Source organism: Quercus lobata, chromosome 11 (assembly GCF_001633185.2).
Source record: "Quercus lobata isolate SW786 chromosome 11, ValleyOak3.0 Primary Assembly, whole genome shotgun sequence".
Lineage (NCBI taxonomy): Eukaryota > Viridiplantae > Streptophyta > Magnoliopsida > Fagales > Fagaceae > Quercus > Quercus lobata.
The window spans coordinates 51,513,139-51,537,297 of record NC_044914.1 but is presented as its reverse complement, the minus strand read 5'-3'; the positions used below and the strand labels follow the sequence as shown (position 1 = coordinate 51,537,297).

Below are 24,159 nucleotides of genomic sequence, written 5' to 3'. Positions count from 1 at the left end.
ATCTTAGAAAGGCTAGACCTTAAAAACTTCAGGCCCTATCAAGAGTCTTCTAACTCATGATCAAGGCTTGAATTCACATCCCCTTACTTGTAACAATTGAATTTAAAAATTAAAAAACCATTCCCCAAATTTTTAAAAATACCAATTTTTATTTTCTCAAATTAAAATTTGGCATCTTAAATTTCAATGTTTGATGATGTGATGCTCACATAAGTTACCCGCTTCCTCCTATTTTTTGTTTTATATTTTATTCTATTTTTTTTTTTAATTTTATAAATTATTGCCATGCATATTGACATTGGAATTTGGATTTTCAATATAACAAACGTTTAGATAAGAATATAAATTATGCAATTTTCTTTAGATTGACTTTAAAATGTTCACAAACCAAGACATCCGGTTAGCATATTGATCTTGAAAAGTTATGTGATTTATTGAAAATTGAAATAAAGAATTAGCATATTTTCACATACATGATCTAGTGCAAAACAAGAATTAAGAGATCACTAACATTCTTAACTACATTCTCCTAACCCCTAGTAATATCAAAACGGTAGAACGCCCACTACAGAACGAGAATAGACATTATTGCATTATGAAAAAATCAAACTGAGATTGTATATCATCTGAAGAGTAAAAAAATCCATGAAGATAAACTTACAATTAAATATGATTATAGAACAACAAGCATGTCTAACAAGACTTCATCATTCCTAAATGTCCGATAGTTCCTCAACTTTTCAGGGGGAAAAAGAGAGAGAAATGCAACACCCAAACCATGGATGGGTGACACAAACTAATAAAAAGGTAACCCAAAAAAATTTAAAAAACACAGATATTACAAGAACTAAAAGCCTTCCCTAGAAGAATACTCATCACTTTGACTAGCCAAACAGCTTTCAAGATGCGGGACTTTAAAAAGACCACAACCATTATTGATATATAAAAGAGATGTGCAACCCAGGACATAAAAGCAAATAAAGAAACAAATTGCAGATCTCATGCAACGCTAACTAAGTAGGAGAAAAGGAGATGTGAGCTAACTTTCCTCGATCAATTGTTTGCATCACGGCTATAGAACTGGTCAAGGGTCTTTGCAGGTATACGGTGGAGAAGCTCACGCGGGAAAATGCGAAGGAGTGTCCATGCCAAATCTAGCGACTGAAAGACATTGCGAGTGTCATAAGCTCCTTGGGCCACGAATTTTCTCTCAAATTTATCCAAGAACTCCAAATACAGCTGTTTTATAAAGACCAAAAAAATGCTCATTAGTTTTTTTTTTGTTCCTTTCCATTACATAGTTTTACTTATTAATGAAACAAAAAAATCTTTATGAGAAAGAGAAGAGGTAAGAGACCAAATCCTCAGAAGAAAGTGCTTCTTCTCCAACCACTGCTTTCATGGCCTGAACATCCTTCCCAATAGCATAGTTTGCATATAGCTGAAAATAATAAGTCAAGCAATGAGGCATGAAAAGGAAGGTTACATGGCTTCAAGTGAAGACTAATAAATTTATAAAAAGACTACCCAAGCAGACCTGGTTGGAAACATCAGAATGATCTCTGCGAGTCATCCCCTCTCCAATGGCACTCTGCAGATAATCAATAATACTTTAGAGTACCACCCATAATTTGTATAAATTCTGAGATGCCATCCCTCTCAGGACCAGTTTGGTAGAACTCTTGGCAAGGCATACAGCTGCCCTTTTACAGTAAAAGCAATAGTGCACTCAAAGTTCAAATGATTTAAAAATTATTCCTTACCTTCATCAGTCGAGACAGTGACGGAAGAACATTAATTGGTGGATATATCTGCCCCATTAAAACAGATCAATGTTTAGTTTCAGAATCATTTAAAAGCTCATACAACCAATCAATAACATTCTTAGACCTCGTACCAGTCAATGAGTGGAACAAGAACCTAACTTTTAAATGCATCAAGAACTATTTTAAAATTTGAGATCAAAATGAATGAGAGCAAATCTTTATTCACTGTTTTCAATCATCAACCAGTTGTTTAAACACGGTCACTCTAAAAATTTCATCAAAACCATGCTACAATACTGAAGACAAAATTCTTATTGTTGACCTAAAAAATTCATCAAACCATGATACAGTTTGTTGCATTTAGTTTACTATATCTCACACACACACACACATTTACATATTCTTATAAAAATGTTGTTTTACTTGTTGACATCATGCACAAGTGACCCTAAATTACTTTGATAATAAGAACCCACATCCATCTGAAATTTAATTCCCATCATTGAATTACTATGCCAATAACATTTAAACTTTACCTGTCTGTTGTGCAACTGCCTGTCAATGTATATCTGACCCTCTGTGATATATCCAGTAAGATCTGGAGTCGGATGTGTAATATCTGGCCAAACAAAGAAATCAATGTTCAAGTTTTTTTTTTAATTAAATCAATGTTCAAGATCATTAAAACAAGATCAAAGAATGGGTGAGATTATGAATGTGGTTTAGCAATGCATTACCATCATTAGGCATAGTTAAAATTGGAATTTGTGTAATGGAGCCTTTCCGCCCTTCAATTCTTCCAGCACGCTCATAAATTGTTGCCAAATCAGTATACATATAACCAGGATACCCACGCCTTCCTGGCACCTCTTCACGAGCAGCAGACACCTGCACATTAGCAATCAGTAGTTTGCATCATGCATATTAATTTAGAAATCAGTTGAGGCTCTAACAGAGTACTCAAAATTCGGACAAACAGCAAAGCCTTGACTTTCAAATATAGTTGGAAGCCATGTGAAATTTGCGAATATATTGAATATTTCTAAGCATCAGAACCACAAAAATATGTTAAAGGATGTACAGGCGGCTTCATGCATCCTACCTTTTTTTTTTTCCATAAATTACAGCATATGGCACAGCCTCAGTGAAAATTAAAGACTGAAAATTTTTACAATACCTCACGAAGAGCATCAGCATAAGAACTCATATCCGTAAGTATGACAAGAACATGCTTCCCGCATTCATAAGCCAAATATTCGGCAGTAGTTAGAGCAATACGAGGAGTGATAATACGTTCAATTGTTGGGTCATTTGCCTGTACAAGAGCACATCAGAGGACACATTTTACGAATGCAATTCAGAAGTGGTATTATTGACAAGTTCCCTCATTACAGAAACAAATATGTCACAATATGGTCCACATGCAGATTTCAAAATATACCAGGTTCAGAAAGAGGGTCACTCTCTCCATAGAGCCATTTTCCTCAAAATCACGTTTGAAAAACTGTGCAGCCTCCATATTTACACCCATAGCAGCAAATACAATGGCAAAATTGTCGTCTTCCGCATCCTGTAAATATATAAAGTAGGTCAGTGTAATCACCTAAAAGTTTGGGGGGGAAGAAGACGTCAATATGAAGACAAGAGACATAGCAACACAGGTGGTGATGTAAGAAACAACTGGATCAGTAGTGAGCAATAGCATAAAATAACTCTTCAATTGAAGCAGTTGTCCTTCAGGCTATCCATGGGCCATTTCAACTATTTCAGAAATATTAGATTTACTTCAAACAACAAATCTGGGCAATTTTATCTAAAAGGAACAAAAAAATGGAAGCTCAATTAAGTCACAATGATAAGCAAAACAAATTGTTCTTATTAATTCAAATTGATATTCCTATTTACTAATTACTAAAAAGGTATATAATACTAGCACTACATGAATTTCATTCTTATAGGGAACTGCTAGTTCTATTCAGATTTTAATTTCATTAGTTCAATAAAATTATGTTGTGCATGCATCTAAGTATGCACATAAAAATCAGTAAAAAAGGCAGATTCGTCAGAAGTTATATCCTTTTATTGCTCTCCTGCTTCCAGTCATCCACCCTTGTTTAACATTCAATAAAGACTAGCTAACAAAAAATTTTATGGCAGATGCACCTCAAGAAGATTTTCAGTCTTCTCCAATCGCTTGACCAAACCAGCCTGGCGACATATCTGAGCAGCTATTTCATTGTGGGGAAGACCAGCAGCAGAGAAAAGCGGAATCTTTTGCCCTCTAGCAATGGAATTCATCACATCAATTGTAGAAATCCCTGTCTGTATCATCTCCTCAGGATAGGTTCTCTCACTAGGGTTGATAGAACTTCCTGTAAAAGACAAAGTGATAGATTGAAGGATATGCAGATAACTTACGAATATAACAACATATATAATCATTCACTACAATAACTCACCAGATATATCCAAGTAAGCCTCAGGCAAAATTGGGGGACCATTATCGATCGGTTTCCCAGAACCATTAAATATGCGCCCAAGCATGTCCAATGAGACAGGAGTTTTCAAAACCTGCAACACATGTCCAGGGAGAAGAAAGGGGATCAAAAGAGTAGAACTGATTCTTCTGAGAGAAACAGAACCCAAAAGTCAGAGAATCACAGGCTTGCAAAGAACAATAAAAAGCTCCATTCCATAATCATTGTTAACAAATTGCTTGGTTAAAATTCACCAAAAAAGTGGCTGCTAAGCAGAGACTTCTTCATAGTAGGCTTTTCTTTATGTTAGAAAACCAAAATTGGGAGGAAACTCTTAATTGAAGAATAAAAAATTGATGCGACACCTTATACAATAAGTGAAATCCTGTGTGCTACAACTATTTCCTCAATTTGCTTGAGAATGATCACATTTACATACACTATGCTTGGCTGTATTTTTATCTCATTTAGTTTCAATCTCCTTTATCACCTCACCACTCTAGCAATGAATACAAAATGTAAAATTTTCCAACATAGTGACATACCATCCAACAATTGTAGATTAGTAATTACAAACGCACATGATGGGTCTTGAACCCACAGCCTCACCCTCCTCCTTGCTCTTACAAGCAGAGGAAGTGTCATAATCGCTAGAGCTTATTGGCAAGACTTCTAGATTCTATACAAAGATAGCCCACCAATGCTTACTTAAAATATGAATAGTAAAGAAAACTGAAAGGTTATTGCTTAATTTCTTATGTTTTGATCTTGAAGAAAATGTTCATGTTCCATAGAAATAAAAAGAGTGGGATAAGTTCGTAACTTGTTGAAATAATCTAGCATAGAGTTCCTGTTGCCTTAAGCCTAACACAACAGAAAAAGTATCTAATTCCATATGAAACTTCCTGCTAACTGCACATACATCAATTTGGTCTTGTGTGTTATAATGATGTCATTTCACCTGACAGATAAATCCAGATTCAAAACCTTCCTTTTATTGGTAAGATAGATGGCACTCATTGGATCTTAACTCTTAAAAACCTACAATCTCACCCTCCATTCTATTAATGCGGGAAGAGGAAGTACCATCTCATTAGCAACTCTATATTCAAATTTTTCCACAAACATTGTACCATGCCTTCTGGACAGCCCAATTTTTCATCACACCAAAAGATGCTTTAAATCATATGGAATGAATAAGAACAAAGTTGAATACCTCTCCTGTAAATTGCACAGTTGTGAACTTGTTGTCAATTCCAGATGTTCCTTCAAAAACCTGACAGTTGAGAACTAAATAAGCAAAAGTATAAAGCTAAAAATATCATTCCCCATGAACAATAGTACTACAATAGAGTTACAATTGCAAGGAAATTAAAGACATGTATGAATTACACTTATAAGAGAAAGCATAGAGGTCCATCATCACAATGTGAATGACGTCCAATTTTATAAACTGTGCAAATAATGTCAATTATGGGTAACTCACAACCATGTGGAGCAAAAAAAATAGATTTTCAAACAATCACCTGAACAACAGCCTTTTCTCCATCAACTTCTAGGACTTGACCACGTCTGATGGATCCATCTCCTAAACGAATATTGACGATCTCTTGATATTTGGGTCCCTGAAAATTAACCAGAGGATATGTAAATCACATAGTTCAAGGAGGGGGAAATCCTGGTTGAGAAAGGTTAACACAATTACTAAGAAATGTATGGCAAGAGAGCAAAATCCCCCACCTTTACTTTCTCAAGGATAACTAGAGGTCCTGCAACTCCTGAAACAGTTCTATACTCTGCAATTTAATAAAAATAGATAAGCAGAATTTATCAGAATCAATTTACCAATTAAATAAATCCTCAGTAATCTTAATCAATTTACTTAATTTACTACACATGGTATAATTTATTTTTTATTTTTTGTGAACATCTCATCAGCTTGTAATTTATCATTATATTAGAGAAGGTGATCATGAGTTCTAAAGTTGCTTTTACGTACAAGCAGTAATTACAAAAAACTTACCCATGCCGATCTCCAGTAACCCCTCATCCACATCGTGATTTTTTGGCGGCACGCCCATTATAAAGCTTCAAACACACAAAGTCACAAATATCAATATATACACACACCACTTAAAACATACAGACCCAGCCAGCATCACAGTTTGTTTAGAAAATCGCTCCTCAGAAAACAAAAATGCCTTGATTAACACTGAGTACATGAATTTCAGGGATTCATATAATAAAATTCTCCAGTGTGCTCTAACTAAAATCATTAATAACTCTCTGCTTGATTACCAAGAAAAAAATACACATCAAAATGGAAATATAGAGAGAGACCAAATCTCATTTCCCTCAATCAAACTAATTCAAACGGTAAAATTGAACAGGGTTAAAGAATCTATCTCAGAGTTAATGCTGCAATCTATCAAAATTCTAACAATTCTTCTTTTTTCTTAAACTTTCTTGATAGCCAAACAAAATCTAATCACAATTAAGTAATCAATATTATTCAAAAACCTCAAAATCACACTAAAAACCAAAAAATAAATGAGAATTGAAATAAAACAACGAATAATTAACTCAAAACTCAAGGAAAATTTTCCTCAATCCAACTAATCCAAAAAGTAAAATCAAACAGAGCTAAAGAACCTATCTCAGAGTTAATGCTGCAATCTGTCTAAATTCTAACGATTCTTCTTTTTCTCACACTTTCTTGATTACCAAACATAGCCCTAACAAAAATCTAATCACAGTTAAGTAATCAAAATTATTCCAAAACCTGAAAATCAAACTAAAAACCAAAAAACACTTGCGAATTGAAATAAAACAACAATTAATTAACTCAAAATTCAAGGAAAATTTTCCTCAATCCAACTAATCCAAAAAGTAAAATCGAACAGATTTAAAGAATCTATCTCAGAGTTACCAAACAGAGCCCTAATGAAAATCTAATCACAGTTAGGTAACTAAAATTATTCAAAAACCTCAAAATCAAACTAAAAACCAAAAAGTACATGAGAATTGAATCAAAGCAACGAATAATTAACTCCAAACTCAAGGAAATTTTACTCAATCAAACTATTCCAAAAAGTAAAAAATCGAACAGAGCTAAAGAATCTATCTCGGAGTTAATGCTGAAAATGCAATCTATCAAAACTCTAACGATTCCTCTTTTTTCTCACACTTTATCGGTAACCAAACAGAGCCAGGCCTAACGAAAATCTAATCACAATTAAGTATAATCAAAATGATTCGAAAACCTCAAAAAATCACACTAAAACACTCAAATACAAATGATCATTGAGATAAAAACAACGAAAAATTAACTAGAAATTCAAAGAAAAGTAGAGAATTAAATGTGATCGATTCGATATAAATTCAAAGCCTTGTGATCACAGAGATTAACAACAAACTCAAATCAAATACAACTACGATTACAAGTTTTAGGAATAAAATGGCTGAGAATTTAGGATCTGAAAGTGTAGAAAGAGCTTTACCTTCAATTTCCGATCCGAAACGAAGCGAAGCGAAGACGGAGAGAGAGAGAGAGAGAGAGAGAGAGAGAGAGAGGGATTGGCGAAGAGAGAGAGAATGAGAACTGAGATCTAATGGCTAAAAATGAAAATGAATAAATGTAATGAATTTTAATTTAAATAGAAATGTGATTAATTGGTTTTTTTTTTTAATTTAAATTTTTTTTATAGTAGGATTAGTTAACATGTGATCGTTATTAATGGAAGGTGATGAGGAGGGTAATAATGACAAAGAGACAACAAAGGCTGTTTTGTAGTGTGTATAATAACAACTGTGTGGGGGAATATCACGTGACTATGTAGAGAGTGCATTGGGCTTAGGTGGTCCAATCAAAAAATGCCAACTAATTAAAAATATATTATATTATTATATTATAATCTCTTTGTAGGTTTGTGTGTATGTGTGTGTTTTTAAATATCTGTGTTTAATATGTGTTTATTTTGACCATTTTTGTAAGCTTTTGTACCTTGTAAACATTTTGAACCAAAATGAAAGCAAGAGTCAAAAATACAAGCTAGTCTTAAGAAAAACCACATTATCTTATCCCAAACTCAACAATAAGTTACACTTTTGATTTGGAATTACTGAGTTGCTAGTGTTGTGGCTTCAATTCTAGTATAATTTTGGGGGCTAATAGTTGATTTGTGGATATTGGTGTTGTTTCTTTATAGGAGAGTAGTGAAAAGTATTTTGGATTTGAGAATTCGGTTTTTGAAATGTTGATTTTTTTTCCTATTAAAAGAATATGTTTTCGCTACATACACACTATGTTATTATATATTAAATTGATAAGTTATTAGTATACAACATTACTCTCACATAGACTTATAGATAGTTGACACAAAATTTTCGCATAGCAATCTAGGAATGGTAATATTTGACAGAATTCATGAACATAACACAGTTTGATTAAAGATTTTCTATGAACAATACAAATCCGAGTTTGAAGAAGGGGAACAAGTTTTATGGGTTAGCGTTTAGTTTAAATTTAACAGGTTTAGTGCCAAAACTAGCATCAAAGTAAGTCAACTTAATTTGAACAACTTCATTTTGACTTGAACCAATTCATATAAATTAATATCATTATTATCTAACATAAAATTAAATTCTAAAATATAATTAAGTAATTAAAAAAATTTAATGGTTATATTAATAAATTCTTCATTTGAAATTCTAAATGCATAACCCTTTCTCCCAAAACAAACCCCCAAAAAAAAAAAATATATATATATATATATATATCTTTTCAATTTACTTTTCTTAGATTTTATATTGAAATTGATCATATCGAATCAACTAACTTAATAAATGGATTTGATTAGATTTAAACTATATACTTAAATATGCTAACTTCAATAGGATATAAACACGACCCGCTAACACGAATAGCAAACCTTACTAATCACAACTTACACAAATTGTGTATGAAAGTGTATCCTAAACTTTTTGGTGTAAAATGATAAGTGGGGATATTTGGCTGGATGTGATGCAGGGACTATGGAATGAGGACGATTGTAGAGTATCAATTCGAGTCCATCTTCTCCTGTTTCTCCTGCTATTGTGGGGAAAGTGAGTCATGGATTGGAAAGCTGGTTGGGGTCCACTGCAGCTTCCGGATTTTTGTAACATTATGATTTTTTTGGTATTGTAATTATTGACACCAAAAAAGAAGAAGTTGGTATTGTATTTATTTATTTAGGGTCGGACGGTCCAAAATTACTGAGACAGATATCATTTTGTTTTTACTCAATTACTTGTATGATTGGGACTAGACTGAGACACTAGCCAACCAGTTGAATAAATAACAGTGAGAGATAAAAAGATTGTCACCAAAGTCCTGATATTTTCACAAAGGGAATATGCTTCATTCTTCACTATAAATGCTCTATACAGTGAGCTTAATTTGTCCACCAAAGATATCATAAATTGGAACATTATTATAAGAAGAGCTTATTTTCATAGATTACAATTTACAAGGGAAATAGAATTAGTCCCCTTTTAGTCAAATTGTTTTACTGCTTGATGTGAATGTCACACATGAAACAGTGTGTGGTAATTGATCATACTTTCCCTTGAAATAAACAAATGTTTGTGTTGACACTTTCAGAGAAAGAGCTGTCTTCAAAATTGCAACTTCAAGATTGCAGCTAGGGTTATTTAAGTTTCAACTAGCTTTTTAGTCAAATTTGGTTCAGTGTGATGTGCTCTTAATGTGATTCACATTACGATGATGTGACATTAAAGTTTTTAGTTTATTTTATTTTTTCTAACATTCCCATAATTTAAAATTATAAAATATATCAAACCATCTTAATTTCATCACTTTCCTAAACAATGTAACGTTATATTCTTGTATTGAGATTACATTAATGTAATATTACAATAATGTAATATTATGGCATTATGTAACATCACAGTGAACCAAACACGTCCTAAAGCTAATCAAAATGGGCATGCAGTAGCATCCTTGTAAACATTATGAAAAAGAAGTACATGCTCTAAAACATAGCAAATAACTCAATTACAGGTTCACTGGAGCAAAAAATTGGACAATGGAACTTGGTCTCTAAACTCATTGAAGCGCCTGTTCAGGATGCGAAGCGCTTCAATGTGAGGTTCATCTTCCTCTACTGGTATTATTTTAGCAAAGCTTCCTTCTTCAAGATAGTCTACTACCCGGTTGGCAGCTTCAAGCCCCGTGACATAAGATTTCTCCTGTCAATGACATTTGTCATAAAATAATTTCATTTGGTTTATAATTTTCACTCAAATGAGTAAAGGGAAGGGAATAGTTGAAAGCTAACCTGTGACCAGGAACCATGTCGGTTTATAATCCAGTCTCCAGCCATGAATACATTTGAGAAAGATGTAGCTCCACGCATCATGTACTTGTATGAACCTACGTAAAGAACAAGCAAAGAAAGAAAGAAAAAGGATATGATGTTAAACACATATGAAGTAAAAGCAATCTGTGAACAAAAGTACTCTCAGATCACTCTTAGATAATTTCATAGAGATTTTTAGTTTTCTAAATAGAAGATTATTAAAAAAAAATGCTCAATAATAGTCCCGATACATCATAGAGAGGTAGTAGAATCAAGTTTTTTGTCCATCAACTATACTAGTAATTTATAAAAATAACAAGCCCGTAAATTACCTGGAAAAAAGTGAGTCAAAGATTGTGGCAATCTTCCTATCTCCTTGTCCACCACGGAAGCAGACTCGAAGTCCTTGATGCACTTTGAAAGGTATGACATAACTTTTGCAACTATGTCCTCATCCTTCAATGGCAAGAATTCATTGGAATGATACTACACACAAGATATCGAGACAAAAAGATTAGGAACCTTCATTTCTGATGTAAGAGTTTTAATCCTTGATTAATTAGGATAAGGAAAAAAATAATGCGAAACTCACAAAATCGGCTTGTATGACTGTTACTGGATCATCTTTGTGCTCATCATGAATTACGTTCAAGTCAAAAAGAGTCCAGCCAAATGAATCATCAAATCCAGAGCAAACATTACTAGCATTTGGGATTTTAACCTGCACAAATGTAGAGTTCTCATTTTTTTTTTTTTTTTATAAGACAAATGTAGAGTTTTCACTTAAAATAAGCTCTATTGCAAGGAAACCAATTTGATATTGCAAAAAGGAGCCTGCAGAAGTCATGAGTACTATATTAGCAGACATGGCATAAGTGCAGAATGATAAGCATCTTCATCATGAAATTCCTGCCAGGGTGTATGAAAATGGACCAGACCAACTGGTCCAAATATCAAACTGAAAACACCCTTCTCTTTCAGAAAAATAACACATCTTTTGTTGTAAAATCAATTTTACCCAACCTTATTGTTTTCGTACATTTTTATTATTTGGAATTGGGAAGGACATATTTTTCCTTATCTATCAATTTGCTATTTGAGGTCATCAGCTGAGTAGTCAAACTGTTGACTTTGAGCAGACACTTTTACATTTCAACCTCTGGCTTAGTTTATCAACAACCAGCCATATTTGCACGTGGAGATGCGGTATTGATAAGCATGGTGGATGCAAGAGTTCAGCATAACTAGAAAAATAAAACATAGGGAAAAGATTTTAAGAATCGAAATACATAATAAATTTGGGTTGCTATAGGTAACAATATTCTGAAGTAACTTGACCTATCATCTGTAACATAAGGACAACAATATACATAGCAATAAGAAAGTAAAGGTTAAAAAGAGAAACTTCCCCATACTCACCTTCCTATCGAGATGAAGCTTAACAGTAACTACATCAATGCTAGCCAAGTTTAAAACCTTCAGAAACTCCTCCCTTGTACGTAATACTGCACTATACAGAACTCAATTGCCAGTTAAAAAAGGATAGCAAGAACAGGTTAACTCTAAAGCTGTTAACATTCTGCTCAATATTTTAAAGTAGAACAGAACTAACTAAAGCAGTATCCAAATTTGTGTTTTTGTAGGATGATTAGAAAAATTGGTCTAGATATAGTCTGACTGTAATACTGTTCACCACTTCTTTGCGAAAATATGGAGCATTGAAAATTGAAATATGGCATAACAAGCTAAAACTTGAATTCAAATAGCTGAACCATTTCAAGTTAATAAAGACAATAAAGTCAATGAACAAATTCCTGAAAAAACAGCACACCTATTCTTGATAAGTTCTTGGAGCCTGGCAATTCCAACCGCCAATATAACTGCATCAGCATTATACGACTCTCTGCCACAAATTACTTCTGAAATACAACTTGTTTCCTCATTAAAGGAAAAATCTGTCACTCTTCTACCCTCCAGAATTTCACAACCTTTAGTCCTCATGAAGTCAATCCATGGCTCAAAGATCTTTTCTTTCACTGTCCCACGACACCATACCATATCAAAATCTTTCTACATCCATCCACAAAGAAAAGAATATAGTTTCAGCTTAAGAAAATGCACAATACAATAGAAAATATTACTGAACAATGCAGAAGAATGGATGTTTGCATTATGTTCTCCATGCAGTTCACATAATTATTATGGTTTACAAAAAATTTAACAGTATTAATATGCCTAGAAAAATATTTTAGGTTGAGTATAACCCCATTATTTTTCTATGATATTTTGCATGGCAAACCATTTTTTTTAGGAGATTTATTGTTCCAATGTCCTCAAGTTTCATGGGTCATATAACACATATCCAAGGGCAGTTGCAGATAATTTTAACTTACAAGTTGTCCATTAACATCTGCACCTGCAAGTCTATGGATTCATTCTTGATAAAATTACTGTAAAGTAGCCTTGAAAAATGAAAATTACTTTGTGAATGACTTTTTGGTCCAATGGTAATCCTATCCCCATTTGTTGCATATTGTCAGGTAATTTTTGTTAAAACATGTTGTGTAGATTTTGATATGGAAGGAAGTGGGTTTGTGATTTTCAACTTATCCCTCGTAGAAAGTTTACAAAGCTTTTGGTGGCTATATAATTAACATAATCACCAACAAATAAAAGAATTGACAGAATATATAGATGTGGCTCTAGAACATGCATGTGGCACATCATCTTATCGCTGTTTCCACTCATTTCCTCTTAACAATTTTACTTAGTTAATAACTGATGCCATACACTGTTGCAGTGTTCTTATGATGGAACATAAAGTAATCCTAGATGGTGCAATATTATTATTTCTTGCCCCTACGGAATTAAGGGAGAAAAGGATCTGACACTATATTCAGTCTCAATAAGATTTGCCATTGAAAAACTTCAGATAGGTAATAGATGTTTTCCTGGTATAAGTACTTAAGTTTTATACTTTGATTGAAGGAATAATTGATTCTTTTTTTTCATTTGTTGTATTCTTCTTCTTTAAATTGTGGGTATCACAACTTTCACTATCAAATATCAAGATATAATGCTACTGCCCAACCTAACCTAATCTGATACCTACACAATTGGTTTAAGAGATTTGCGCAGAATCTTATGCATTCTAGTAAGGAGCTCAACCCCTCAAACCTGGTGGGAGAGGATGTAGACTAGCACCCCCAAAGTTGCTGCAGCACTACATTGTTCTGCTGGAGCAAACAAACCCACTTGAAGCAATGGACCAAAAACATCCCGATAAAGCCTTTCTGAGCAGCCAAACTGTTTAAAAAGCTCCCTTGCAGTAACTAACAGTTAAATCTATATAAGACACTTCAACATTCATTGTTGATTTTATTCATTGATGATAACAGCTAATCATATGAAGATGGGGGATCCTTACTTGAATCATATTTTTTCCAGGCTGTGTCAGTGTTGTCAAAGTCAACTACTGCAAACAAAAGGTGCAGATGAGTGGATGAGTGAAAGAAAATAACAAGTAATGAAAAACCAGCCTTTTAACCTTTTTTATGTAGTTTGCCTATTTAATTGCAAATATGTAACTTAAATCTCAAGACCAGCATGGTATGAATAAAATCACAAGTTTAAAGGGATGAAATGTCAATATAGGCATATTAATAATAAATAAATAAAGTATTTTCTAAGGATTTGGAGAGAGAATTTTTTAACAGTGATATATGCCATGTTACTGACCTCGCCTGAAGGAACTCACAGAAGAAGTGCAAATACACCATTGAGTTTCAAAATAATCTTAAATAGATAAGTAATTATAATTATAATTATACATACTATATATATACTTGAAGATGTTGTCCAGATGTTATAGAGGTTGATGAAGGACACTAAAGTCCTCATATGCACTGACTGTACTTCTATACTGGATGGACAACTTGATGTGTGAGTACTTATTACTTTTTGAAAGACAAATTAATAGTGTGGTTCTACTGCAGTAAGATAGAGAAACCAGGAGTGAGAACTTGTTATTTTCTCAGCAATGGGCTTCCACTCCATGTTGAAAAAAGAGAAGAGAAAGGAAAAAGTAGTGGTGACATCCCACCATAACATGATGATTCAAATCATGAGGGTTCACTTTGCTCTTGTAGTCAGTAAATTCATTACTCAATAAAAAGCAAAATCTAGATTTTCAAAAGTAGGCTGTACCTGCAGCCAATAAAGGAAGTGATGTTAACCTATCAAACAATGGGAGCCGAGTAAACTGCACAATGTAACAATGATTAATATAGACAAGGATAAATATACTTTTCTTGCTAATCAAAAATAATAATAAAGTGGATACAATGTGAAGCATACTTGACTATAGTACAAGGTTCCCAATGGAGTTGGCAATTGAGGCAGATCTTGGAATATGGGAAACTCAACCTGCAGGATGGCCTTGGCTTTGTTAAAAGAATTTAAAATCCATTTACCTAGAACTCAGTGTAATTCTTGATGAGAACTAATATATTATTAAATTTTAACTCCATTCTACTACAAAAAAAGGTTCCTAGAGAAAACATCATAACAGAAAATTGAGTTTACTGATGCAATAAAATAGGAACTATGGGATTAAAATCTGCATATCAAATCTCCTTCAATCAAAAAGAGAAAAGAAAGCTGGTGGTTACCTCTAACCCCTCTCCTGAATACTGTGCAGATTTTATCCAGTTTGTGAATGGCTTGATTCCCAGTTCATCAACAAGGCTAAATATGTTTCGGTGAGGATACCAATAACCTGCAAAGTAGAATCCAATTTCATTATCATATGACCTCATACAAAAAATATATTTGAACACAATTTAAAAGACAGAATAAGAGAGAGAGAGAGAGACCAAACTACACTTTTGGTGCTCCAACAATGCCTGTAATTTCAATTCTGTCCTCCTAGATTTAATTTTGTCAATTTCATCTCTCAACTTTTTAAAATAAAGTCAATTTTTTCCTTAATCAAGTCAAGTTCTAACACTAAATTTGACTTGATCTTTAAAATTAAGTGATGGAATTTACTTGATGTTGAAATTTGATGGATGAATGACCCAAGTAATAGTTTAGGGACTTTGATTTCGAAAGTTGGAGCATGGGATTAATACAATTTATTGTATAAGGATAAAATTGAAGCTATGACAAATGTAGAGGGACCAAAATTATAGTTTGGCATAAAATAAATATTAAAAAAAAAAAAAATCCAAATCAGCTCATCTACATTCACCCAAAATTGGACACGACCATTAGGAGTCTAGAGGTACCCCTATATGCTTGTAAAACCTTCTTAGTAGATTAGAAGTGTTCAGCAATGATATAGCTATAGACAACAGGATATATATTGAGGTTCAAATTACAACAAAATCATTGTCTTGAAGCCATTTTGATCAATTAAGAGCAATACTAATGGTAAAATTATCATATTTAGTTTTAAATCTGTGTTCCCATTTCCATTAAACTCAAATTGAAAACAAGTTTCATTACCACGTATACCAACATCTTCTGGACTGCCTTCAAGAACAGTAACATCAAAACCCTGAAAGTAAATCACGTTAGAATAATGGTTAAATAATTAAATTCATCCTTTTCTAATAGTATAAACTTTTAGAACGACAATCCATAATTTAACATGGTATAAGAGCACGTGTTAAAATGTTAAAAAACCATAATTTATCAAATTGATCCTTAAAATACAAGTTACTAATGAAATCATTAAGAAACAATCTACACCAAAAATATATGATAAAATAAACAAACAAACAAAAGGGCAAAGAGAGAGATAGAGAGATGACCTGGTTGCAGAGGTGATGAGCAGCACCAAGGCCAGCCCAGCCAGAGCCAACAATGACTACCTTCTTCTTCTTCTTTTTCTTTATCTCATTATCTTGGTCTCCATTTGCATGGCTTTGAAGATCAATAGCTTTACAACAAAACCCAGTTCCATATCTCCTGTTAGACAAGTATGGTGCAAGTGAGGTAACACTCCAAGAACAAGCCAACATTGTTACTTGTAGTGTCAGCTAACTGCTTTAAACGACTATTCAGTTTCCTTTCCCGGCTTTTATAGTTATAGACCAGCAAAGCCAAAAGGAAACTGGTTTTCTTTGTTCGTTCTTAACAGTTTAGTAAAAAGAATTATCTGTGAGATTTTTTTTGAGTTGGAGTCGGAGTCTTAAAGCCACAAAGCAAGTACTGTACATTGTGTAGCCGGTGAGAGGACACGCTAGTCTAGTGAGAGACACTGGTCTCTAATTCTGTGGTTATTATTATTATTATTATTATTTTAATATTCTGTTCATCAATAAATATAAAGAAGCAAACATTTTCATAATTGAGGAATTGACATACTATTGGTTTTTTTTTTTTTTTTGATAAACTTGACATACTATTGATGGTAGTAAAAGTTATGTTACTCATATCATAATTTTGTATGTTAAACCAGTGATGGTGGCTAGCTAGGTTAGTTTATTTTTGGTTTGTTTAGTTTACTTGGTTTTTGATTTCATATCCCTTATTCAAGTGAAAAAAAAACTACCAATTGAGCCAATCCAAAGTAACTTTTAAATTCAATTTTATTTTGGAAAATGGTATGAATTGGGTTTGGTATCCAGTCGCATTAGAACAGGATAATAACACGTGTCTACTTTTGAACACATGTCACAATTGTGATGGGTCTAATGCAATTCAACACTAGACCCAAGTTCAAAGCCAAGCCCTTTGAAAAAATCTTATTACACAATTGCTATTAAACATTTTGTACCTACTTTATTTGAAATCATGTTTTCAAAATACAATTTCAGTTTAAATTATAAAATATTGTAATTGTGTTCAACCCAAGTGGTAGTTTGTGATAACTGATCAATCTTTACCTTCTTATTTCTATCTAACTTATTTTCTAAGTAACCAAAACAGAGCTTAACATAAACCAAAACAAAAAAACAAAACAAAAAACAAATGTGATGACTGAGGACTTCAAGGTTGAGATTTGAGAGCGCAATGGTCCATTGTTGGTATTTTTTTTTGCTAGTGCACTGTTCATATTATTATTAAACCACACACAATATAAGTTTTTACAATAATATATTAAAAAATTATGGTATTAATAAATATATTGCACACATGGTATTTGTTGTAACTTGTAAGTCTGTATTTGTTTAATCTCGAATATCTTACACATCGAATGGTCAATTGAGCAAGTTTGTCTTGCATCACTTGTATGTTTCGTAATGTACCGGAATACGATGTATGACATTCGAGGTTATTTGATTATAGCAATATTTTATTACTGTAGATGATTATTCATAAAAAAATAGAAAAAAAAAATTCAGAGCCTCAGGTGATAATCTAACGTCTATTGTTGTGTGGGTGAGATTTCCTGAATTACCTATTGAGTTTTATGATATGGAAGTTTTGAAGGAAATAGGTAGTGCTATTGGCCCGGTGCTCTGCATTGATTCCTACACTGCTACTGGATCATGTGGAAGCTATGCAAGGCTCTGTATACAAATTGATCTGGATAAGCCCTTAATTAAATCCATCATGATAGATAGGTTGGTGCAACAAGTTAAATATGAAGGTATTTCTTCCCTTTGTTTTTGCTGTGGGAGGCTTGGGCACAAACAAGAGAACTGCTGCTACTAGATCAAGGAAAAAGATAGAAGTGGGTGTGTAGCAGAGAAGAGCCCGAACCAGGTAAGAGAGGAAGATAAGCAGGAAGATAGTGGATCAGAGAAAAGCCCGAACCAGGTTAGTGAGGAAGAAAAATCTGATCCTAACTTTGGTCCGTGGATGTTGGTTACGAAGAAAAGGAATTTGGTTAGGAATGGACGGTCCAGATCTCCCTTAGGGAGTGAGATTAAGGGAGATGTTAGTCCGAAGGGTATAAATGTCCAAAGAGGGGAAAACATAGAGGATAGTTCAGTCAAGGCCATTAAAGAAAGAGTGTTGTCTAGTTAGTCTGATCATACACGTGTCGTGAGAGATGATTCTGTCCAAGGGATAGCGCTGAATGGAGATTTGGGTAATCTGGAAGTCAGGTTCAGTGTGTCAAGTTCGAAACAGAGTGATGGTGCGACACAGACCGATGGGAAGCAGCAGATGGGTTTCTCGAGCACGGGTTCAAGGGGTAATAGATCTAATGGAGGGAAGGGCTCTAAGTCTTTGAAGAGACAACACCCTTCTTCTTCTTCACAGAGAGCTACATCTTCAAAAAATCTGCAGCGCAACGAGAATGGAGGGATTCCGAGTGGGTGAAAGCAGTCCGATAAGCAGCCCGATAAGGTGTGGCTGGGCGATTTGGCTCCGGAACAGGCTAGTAGAGGTTCCAGACAAGATCATCCTTCAAATAAGGGATCTCCGATGAAGGAGTTAGGATGGTGCGATGCAGGGATGGGTCCGGTGTGGAAGAATATCTTCCCAATCACTCCGGAGAGTCGCAGAACAGGGAAAATGCCGTTGGATCATCCGGCATGGAGTTTGACACCCAATCCTTGGTGGAGCTTCATAACGGACATTCCACTGATTTCATGGGAGGAGTCCGAAGCTTTGAGCAAGCAAAGAAAGCCATCGATGGTACCTCACTTCGACGAATCTAGATGGTTGATACAAGAAAGGAAGTTAGTGGACCAGAGGGGTATGGCTACGGCACTAATGGGGAACCACCCAATGCTGAAGCTAATTCAGTTTCTCATGCCGGTGGAGAAGTGTGATGTGCTGATAAGTTGCAGGGAAGACGTGGTGGGAATGTTGAAGTACATGATGATATGGAAACCGGAGTGGAAGCACTCGAAGGATTTGTTGAGGAGGCTAGGATGGAGTATGGTGGAAGTTGCAGCTATGAATCCTAGTCGTTTTAAGGTTCCTATGGATCAATTTGTGAAGATGAACATTCTAATGTGGAATTGCAGAGGTGCACTGAATCCGGATTTTAAGAGGAGGGTGTTTGAAATGGCTGTGAATCATCGTCCTTCGATTATGGTTATCACAGAGACTAGAGTAGGGGGTAGCAGAGCTGAGAAGATCATTGATGGGCTTCCATTTGATGGTTTCATTACCATGGATATTATTGGGTATGCGGGTGGATTATGGATTCTGTGGAGAAGTGAGGATGCAGAAGTAAAGCTTTTATCAACAATAGAACAGGAGATACATGCGTCTGTTAAGGTATGTGCTTCAAACCTTTCTTGGCTATTTACCACAATATATGCTAGTCCTCGTTTAGCTGAACGGAGAATTATGTGGTCTAACATAGAAATGGTAGGGCAATTGCATAATCTTCCTTGGCTGATGATAGGGGATTTCAATGAAGTGCTTGGTGGGGAGGATAAATTCGGGGGGAATCAAATTAATTTAAATAGGGCCCTTGAGTTCAAAGCATGTTTGGATTCGTTCAATTTTGTTGATCTTGGGTTTGCAGGCCCTAAATATACTTGGACTAATAAAAGGCAGATTTCGGATTTGATTTTGGAAAGATTGGATAGATGCTTTGCTAATCCAATTTGGAGAATTTTATACCCTGAGGCGGTTGTTACCCACCTCCGTAGAACCTTTTTTGACCATCATCCTGTTTTGATTGAATTATGGAAACCCAATGCAAATGGTTTGGAGCGGCCTTTCCGTTTTCAAACTATGTGGCTTCTTCATCCAGATTTCCATAGGATTGTTAGAGAAGCTTGGCCTGAAGGTGTTCCTTTAAAAGTGGCAACTACAGATTTTACTAGGAAGGCTAAGAAGTGGAATTATGAGGTTTTTGGAAACCTTCTTGCGAGAAAGAAGAGGGTGTTAGCCAGATTGAATGGTACTCAAAAGGCATTGGCTGAAAATCCTACTAAGTCTCTTATAAGGCTAGAGAATCAACTTATTGAAGAGTATTCTTTTATTTTGCTTGAAGAAGAGGAATTCTGGGCTCTTAAGTCCAGGATTAATGTTGCTGCCTTTAGGGACCGGAACACCTCTTATTCTCATGTAAATACTGTGGTGAGAGACAAAGGAATAAAATAAGGTGTTTGAAGGATGGTATGGGGGAATGGATAGTTGAGAAAGAGGCGGTGAAGGAGCATATTTTGAATGGGTTTAAGAAACTTTATTCCACAGGTTTAGAGATGTCTCACAGTTTTTCTCTTGTGTCTAAATTCGCAGGTAACTTTCTCTCTGAAGAAGAAAGAAATTGGATGGGAAGGGAAGCGTCTGATGAAGATGTGAGAATTGGTTTGTGGGCTTTGAAACCTTTCAAAGTTCCAGGGCCAGATGATCTTCATGCTGGCTTTTATCAACATTTTTGGCATGAGGTGAGGAAATCAGTTTGTGAGGAGGTGAAGGTTGTTTTCAAGGATGGTCTAGTTCCGGACCACCTTAATGATACGCTTGTGACTTTAATTCCAAAGTGTAAAAACCCTGAATCTCTGAACAATTATAAACCGATTAGTCTTTGCAATTTGGTCTATAAAATCGTTTCCAAAATTTTAGTGGAGAGGATCAGACCTTATCTTAATAAGCTTGTGTCTCCTTTCCAAACAGCTTTGTGCCTGGGAGGAAAGGATTAGACAATATTTTAGTTGCTCAAGAACTTTTCTATGCTTTGGATAAGAAAAAATGTAAGGAGGGGTATATGGCCATTAAGGTTGACTTGGAGAAAGCGTATGATAGAATGGAATGGTGTTTTATACACAAAGTTCTTCAAGCTTATCATTTTCCTCAAAACTTTATTAGGGTGATAATGAGTTATGTCACTTCCACAAAGGTGTCTATTTTATTTAATAGTGAGAAGTTGGAGGCTTTTAATCCTTCACGAGTTCTTCGACAAGGAGATCCATTATCGCCGTATCTTTTCATTTTGTGTATGGAGTACTTAGGCCACTTAATTGAGAAGAAATGTATGGAGGGAGTGTGGAAACCGTTGAAAGCCTCGAGGGATAATATAGGTATATCCCATCTATTTTTTGCGGATGATCTAATTCTTTTTGCAAAAGTAGATGAGGATTCATGTGAAGCTATCTTAGAAGTGTTGGATGAATTTTATGAGGAGTTGGGCCAAAAGGTGAGCATGGAGAAGTCAAGAATTTACTTTTCCCCTAATGTGCAAGCTAAAAAAAAAGAGTGGAATCTGTTCAAGATTGGGTATTCAAGCCACGGCTAATATTGGGAATTACCTCGGATTTCCAATCAAGCATAAAGGGGTTCCAAAGAATAGGATAAATTTTATAGTTGAGAAAGTAATGAGTAAGCTGGCTGGTTGGAAGGTTAGGTTTTTATCCTTTGCAGGAAGATCTGTGTTGGTGAAGTCGGTTATGTCTACTATTCCGAATTATGTAATGCAGGCCACTGCCCTTCCTACTCATCTTTGTGAAAAGTTGGACAAAATTAATAGGGACTTTTTGTGGGGATCAACAAGTGAAAAGAGAAGACTTCATTTGATTGGTTGGAACAAGATTATTAGGCCGAAGGAAGAGGGAGGCCTTGGGATTCAAGCTGCGAAGTTTAAGAATTTGGCATTATTAGCCAAGCTAAACTGGAGACTGAATCAGGAAAAAGAAAGTATATGGGCTAAAGTAATTTTAAAGAAGTATTACTTAGTTGATAAATGAGAGCTAGAGATCCAGATAAGCTGCCATGTTCTCCAAATTAGAGAGCTATCAAGGCTGGTTTTCAGACCTTTGCTGATGGTATTTGTGGGGGGTTGGGAATGGAGAAAGAATTTATATTTGGTCGGATAGTTGGATGAGGGGAAGCTTATTGAGAGAGTTGATTGAAGGCCCCTTGACTCAAAGGGAGGTTGATATGAAGTTGTCAGATTTGCTTCTTGATACAGAGCAAGGGTGGAAGTGGGAAGTTTTATCCTTTAAGCTACCTACAAGTATTAAGGATAGGATTAAAGCTATCCCAAGGCAGCTGGTTGGAGGAGGGGAAGATGTTATTATGTGGAAGTTTTCGAAGGATGGAGAGTTCACTACAAAGTCTGCCTATGCATGGTTGAATGGACCTCAACAAAGTGAGGTTACTTTCCAAGGGCAGTGGATATGGAAGATAGACACATTGCCAAAAATTATTAATTTTCTGTGGTTGTGTATGCATAACAGCTTGCCTGTAAGATCTGTGTTGGTTATGAGGGGTATAATACGGGATAGTTGCCCTTTGTGCAATAGTTTCCCGGAGACCATAAGCCATTTGTTGAAAGAGTGTGTGGTGGCAAAAGAATTCTAGTATAAATTTAAGATTCCCCCTGAAATGGTTAGTTCCTTTGATGACATGGATTTGTTCTGTTGGCTAAAAGTTAATTGTCAAAGTAAGGTGTTCCATTCCTCATCTGTGCCGTGGACATTTGTTTTTTCTTTTACCATTTGGAATTTGTGGAAGCATAGAAATGGAATGGTGTTCAATAATAATATCTTGAATGTAAATTTACACAGTGTTAGTAAAAGTCAAGCTTTGGAATATTACTCTTGTGTGGGTAAGATTAGGAGTCATAAAAGTAAAGTGGTATGTAATATTAGTTGGACAAAACCTCCCATAGGATGGTGTAAATTAAATACTGATGGGGCCTCCTTTGGAAATCCGGGTAAGGCAGGAGGAAGGGGGATTATCAAAGACAGTGAAGGGAGATGGATGAGAGGTTTTGCTAGATCCATCGGCTTCACGACTAGCATCACAGCTGAGTTTTGGGCTTTAAGGGATAGTTTGCTATAGGTTATTCTTGGGGTGCAAAATCTTGTAATTGAGTTAGATGCTAAAATGGTTGTTGAGCTGGTTCAGTCACATTCCCCCTCTAATGCTTTTTACTCTTCCTTGTTGGCTGATTGTAGGTCTCTACTGGGCAGATTTCAGCAATACAAAGTGCAGCACGCGTTCCGTAAAGTGAATAAAGTTGCTGATGCTCTGGCTAAGTTAGGATGTGAGATGCAAGAGCATTTTGTAATTTTGGAAAATCCCCCATCTGATGTAATTTCAGCTTTTGTATATTCTGATGCTATTGGGGAGAACTTTTGTAGGCTTACTGCCTCTAATTTGGCCATTTTGGCCTAGTTGAATAATATTTCCTTTTAACCAAAAGAAAAAAAAGAAAAAAAAAGTTTAATTCTGACTTCCATGCTATATATATATATATATATATATAAAGCTAAAGTGGAAAGAAAATTAAATTAGATTTCAATTAGAATCTAATTTTGTACTGCATGTCCCATTTAAGCTTTTTCATTTTTATGTAAAGTGAGTCGAATCATTGTAAAAAACAAGAAGTTCAACATAATAAACCATCAAACACCTAATTATATATCCAACTCTATATATAAATTTTTTTTTTTTAAAGTTTCTGCGATTTTACTTCTATGAGCCATTTTTTGTGTAATTAAAAATAATTCAAATTTATAAGTAATTTATGTAATATTATAAATATGTACAATACTAACTAGGTAGAAACATACTCTATTATATATATGTGTATTAACTATTAAAAGTAATTGTTATTAATTCATTTAATTGTATCCCTGCTGCTGTGCATATGAACAGACTATAAATCGCATTATAAACTTTTCTTTT

The 24,159-nt window shown here is 34.7% G+C and overlaps 2 protein-coding genes across 2 annotated transcripts; both read right to left on the bottom strand.

Annotated features, from left to right (window-relative positions):
* Positions 1 to 585: 585 nt before the first annotated feature.
* LOC115968299 (V-type proton ATPase subunit B 2) lies at positions 586 to 7,851 on the bottom strand. The gene is made up of 15 exons (XM_031087651.1): positions 7,744 to 7,851; positions 6,267 to 6,331; positions 5,984 to 6,039; positions 5,770 to 5,868; positions 5,460 to 5,519; positions 4,226 to 4,337; positions 3,930 to 4,138; positions 3,208 to 3,336; positions 2,944 to 3,081; positions 2,504 to 2,654; positions 2,303 to 2,385; positions 1,764 to 1,811; positions 1,538 to 1,591; positions 1,358 to 1,441; positions 586 to 1,239 (listed from the first exon to the last, which is right to left on the bottom strand). The coding sequence occupies exons 2-15, from the start codon at positions 6,322 to 6,324 to the stop codon at positions 1,054 to 1,056; spliced, it is 1,467 nt and encodes a 488-aa protein (XP_030943511.1). The 5' UTR covers positions 6,325 to 6,331; positions 7,744 to 7,851; the 3' UTR covers positions 586 to 1,053.
* Positions 7,852 to 10,108: 2,257 nt separating this feature from the next.
* Positions 10,109 to 16,781, bottom strand: LOC115968565. The gene is made up of 13 exons (XM_031087983.1): positions 16,422 to 16,781; positions 16,114 to 16,165; positions 15,276 to 15,382; positions 14,962 to 15,030; positions 14,812 to 14,866; positions 14,033 to 14,080; positions 13,783 to 13,937; positions 12,437 to 12,675; positions 12,025 to 12,115; positions 11,198 to 11,326; positions 10,938 to 11,091; positions 10,585 to 10,679; positions 10,109 to 10,495 (listed from the first exon to the last, which is right to left on the bottom strand). Exons 1-13 carry the CDS (start codon positions 16,629 to 16,631, stop codon positions 10,310 to 10,312), a joined length of 1,590 nt encoding a protein of 529 aa, XP_030943843.1. The 5' UTR covers positions 16,632 to 16,781; the 3' UTR covers positions 10,109 to 10,309.
* Between the last annotated feature and the right edge of the window lie 7,378 nt (positions 16,782 to 24,159).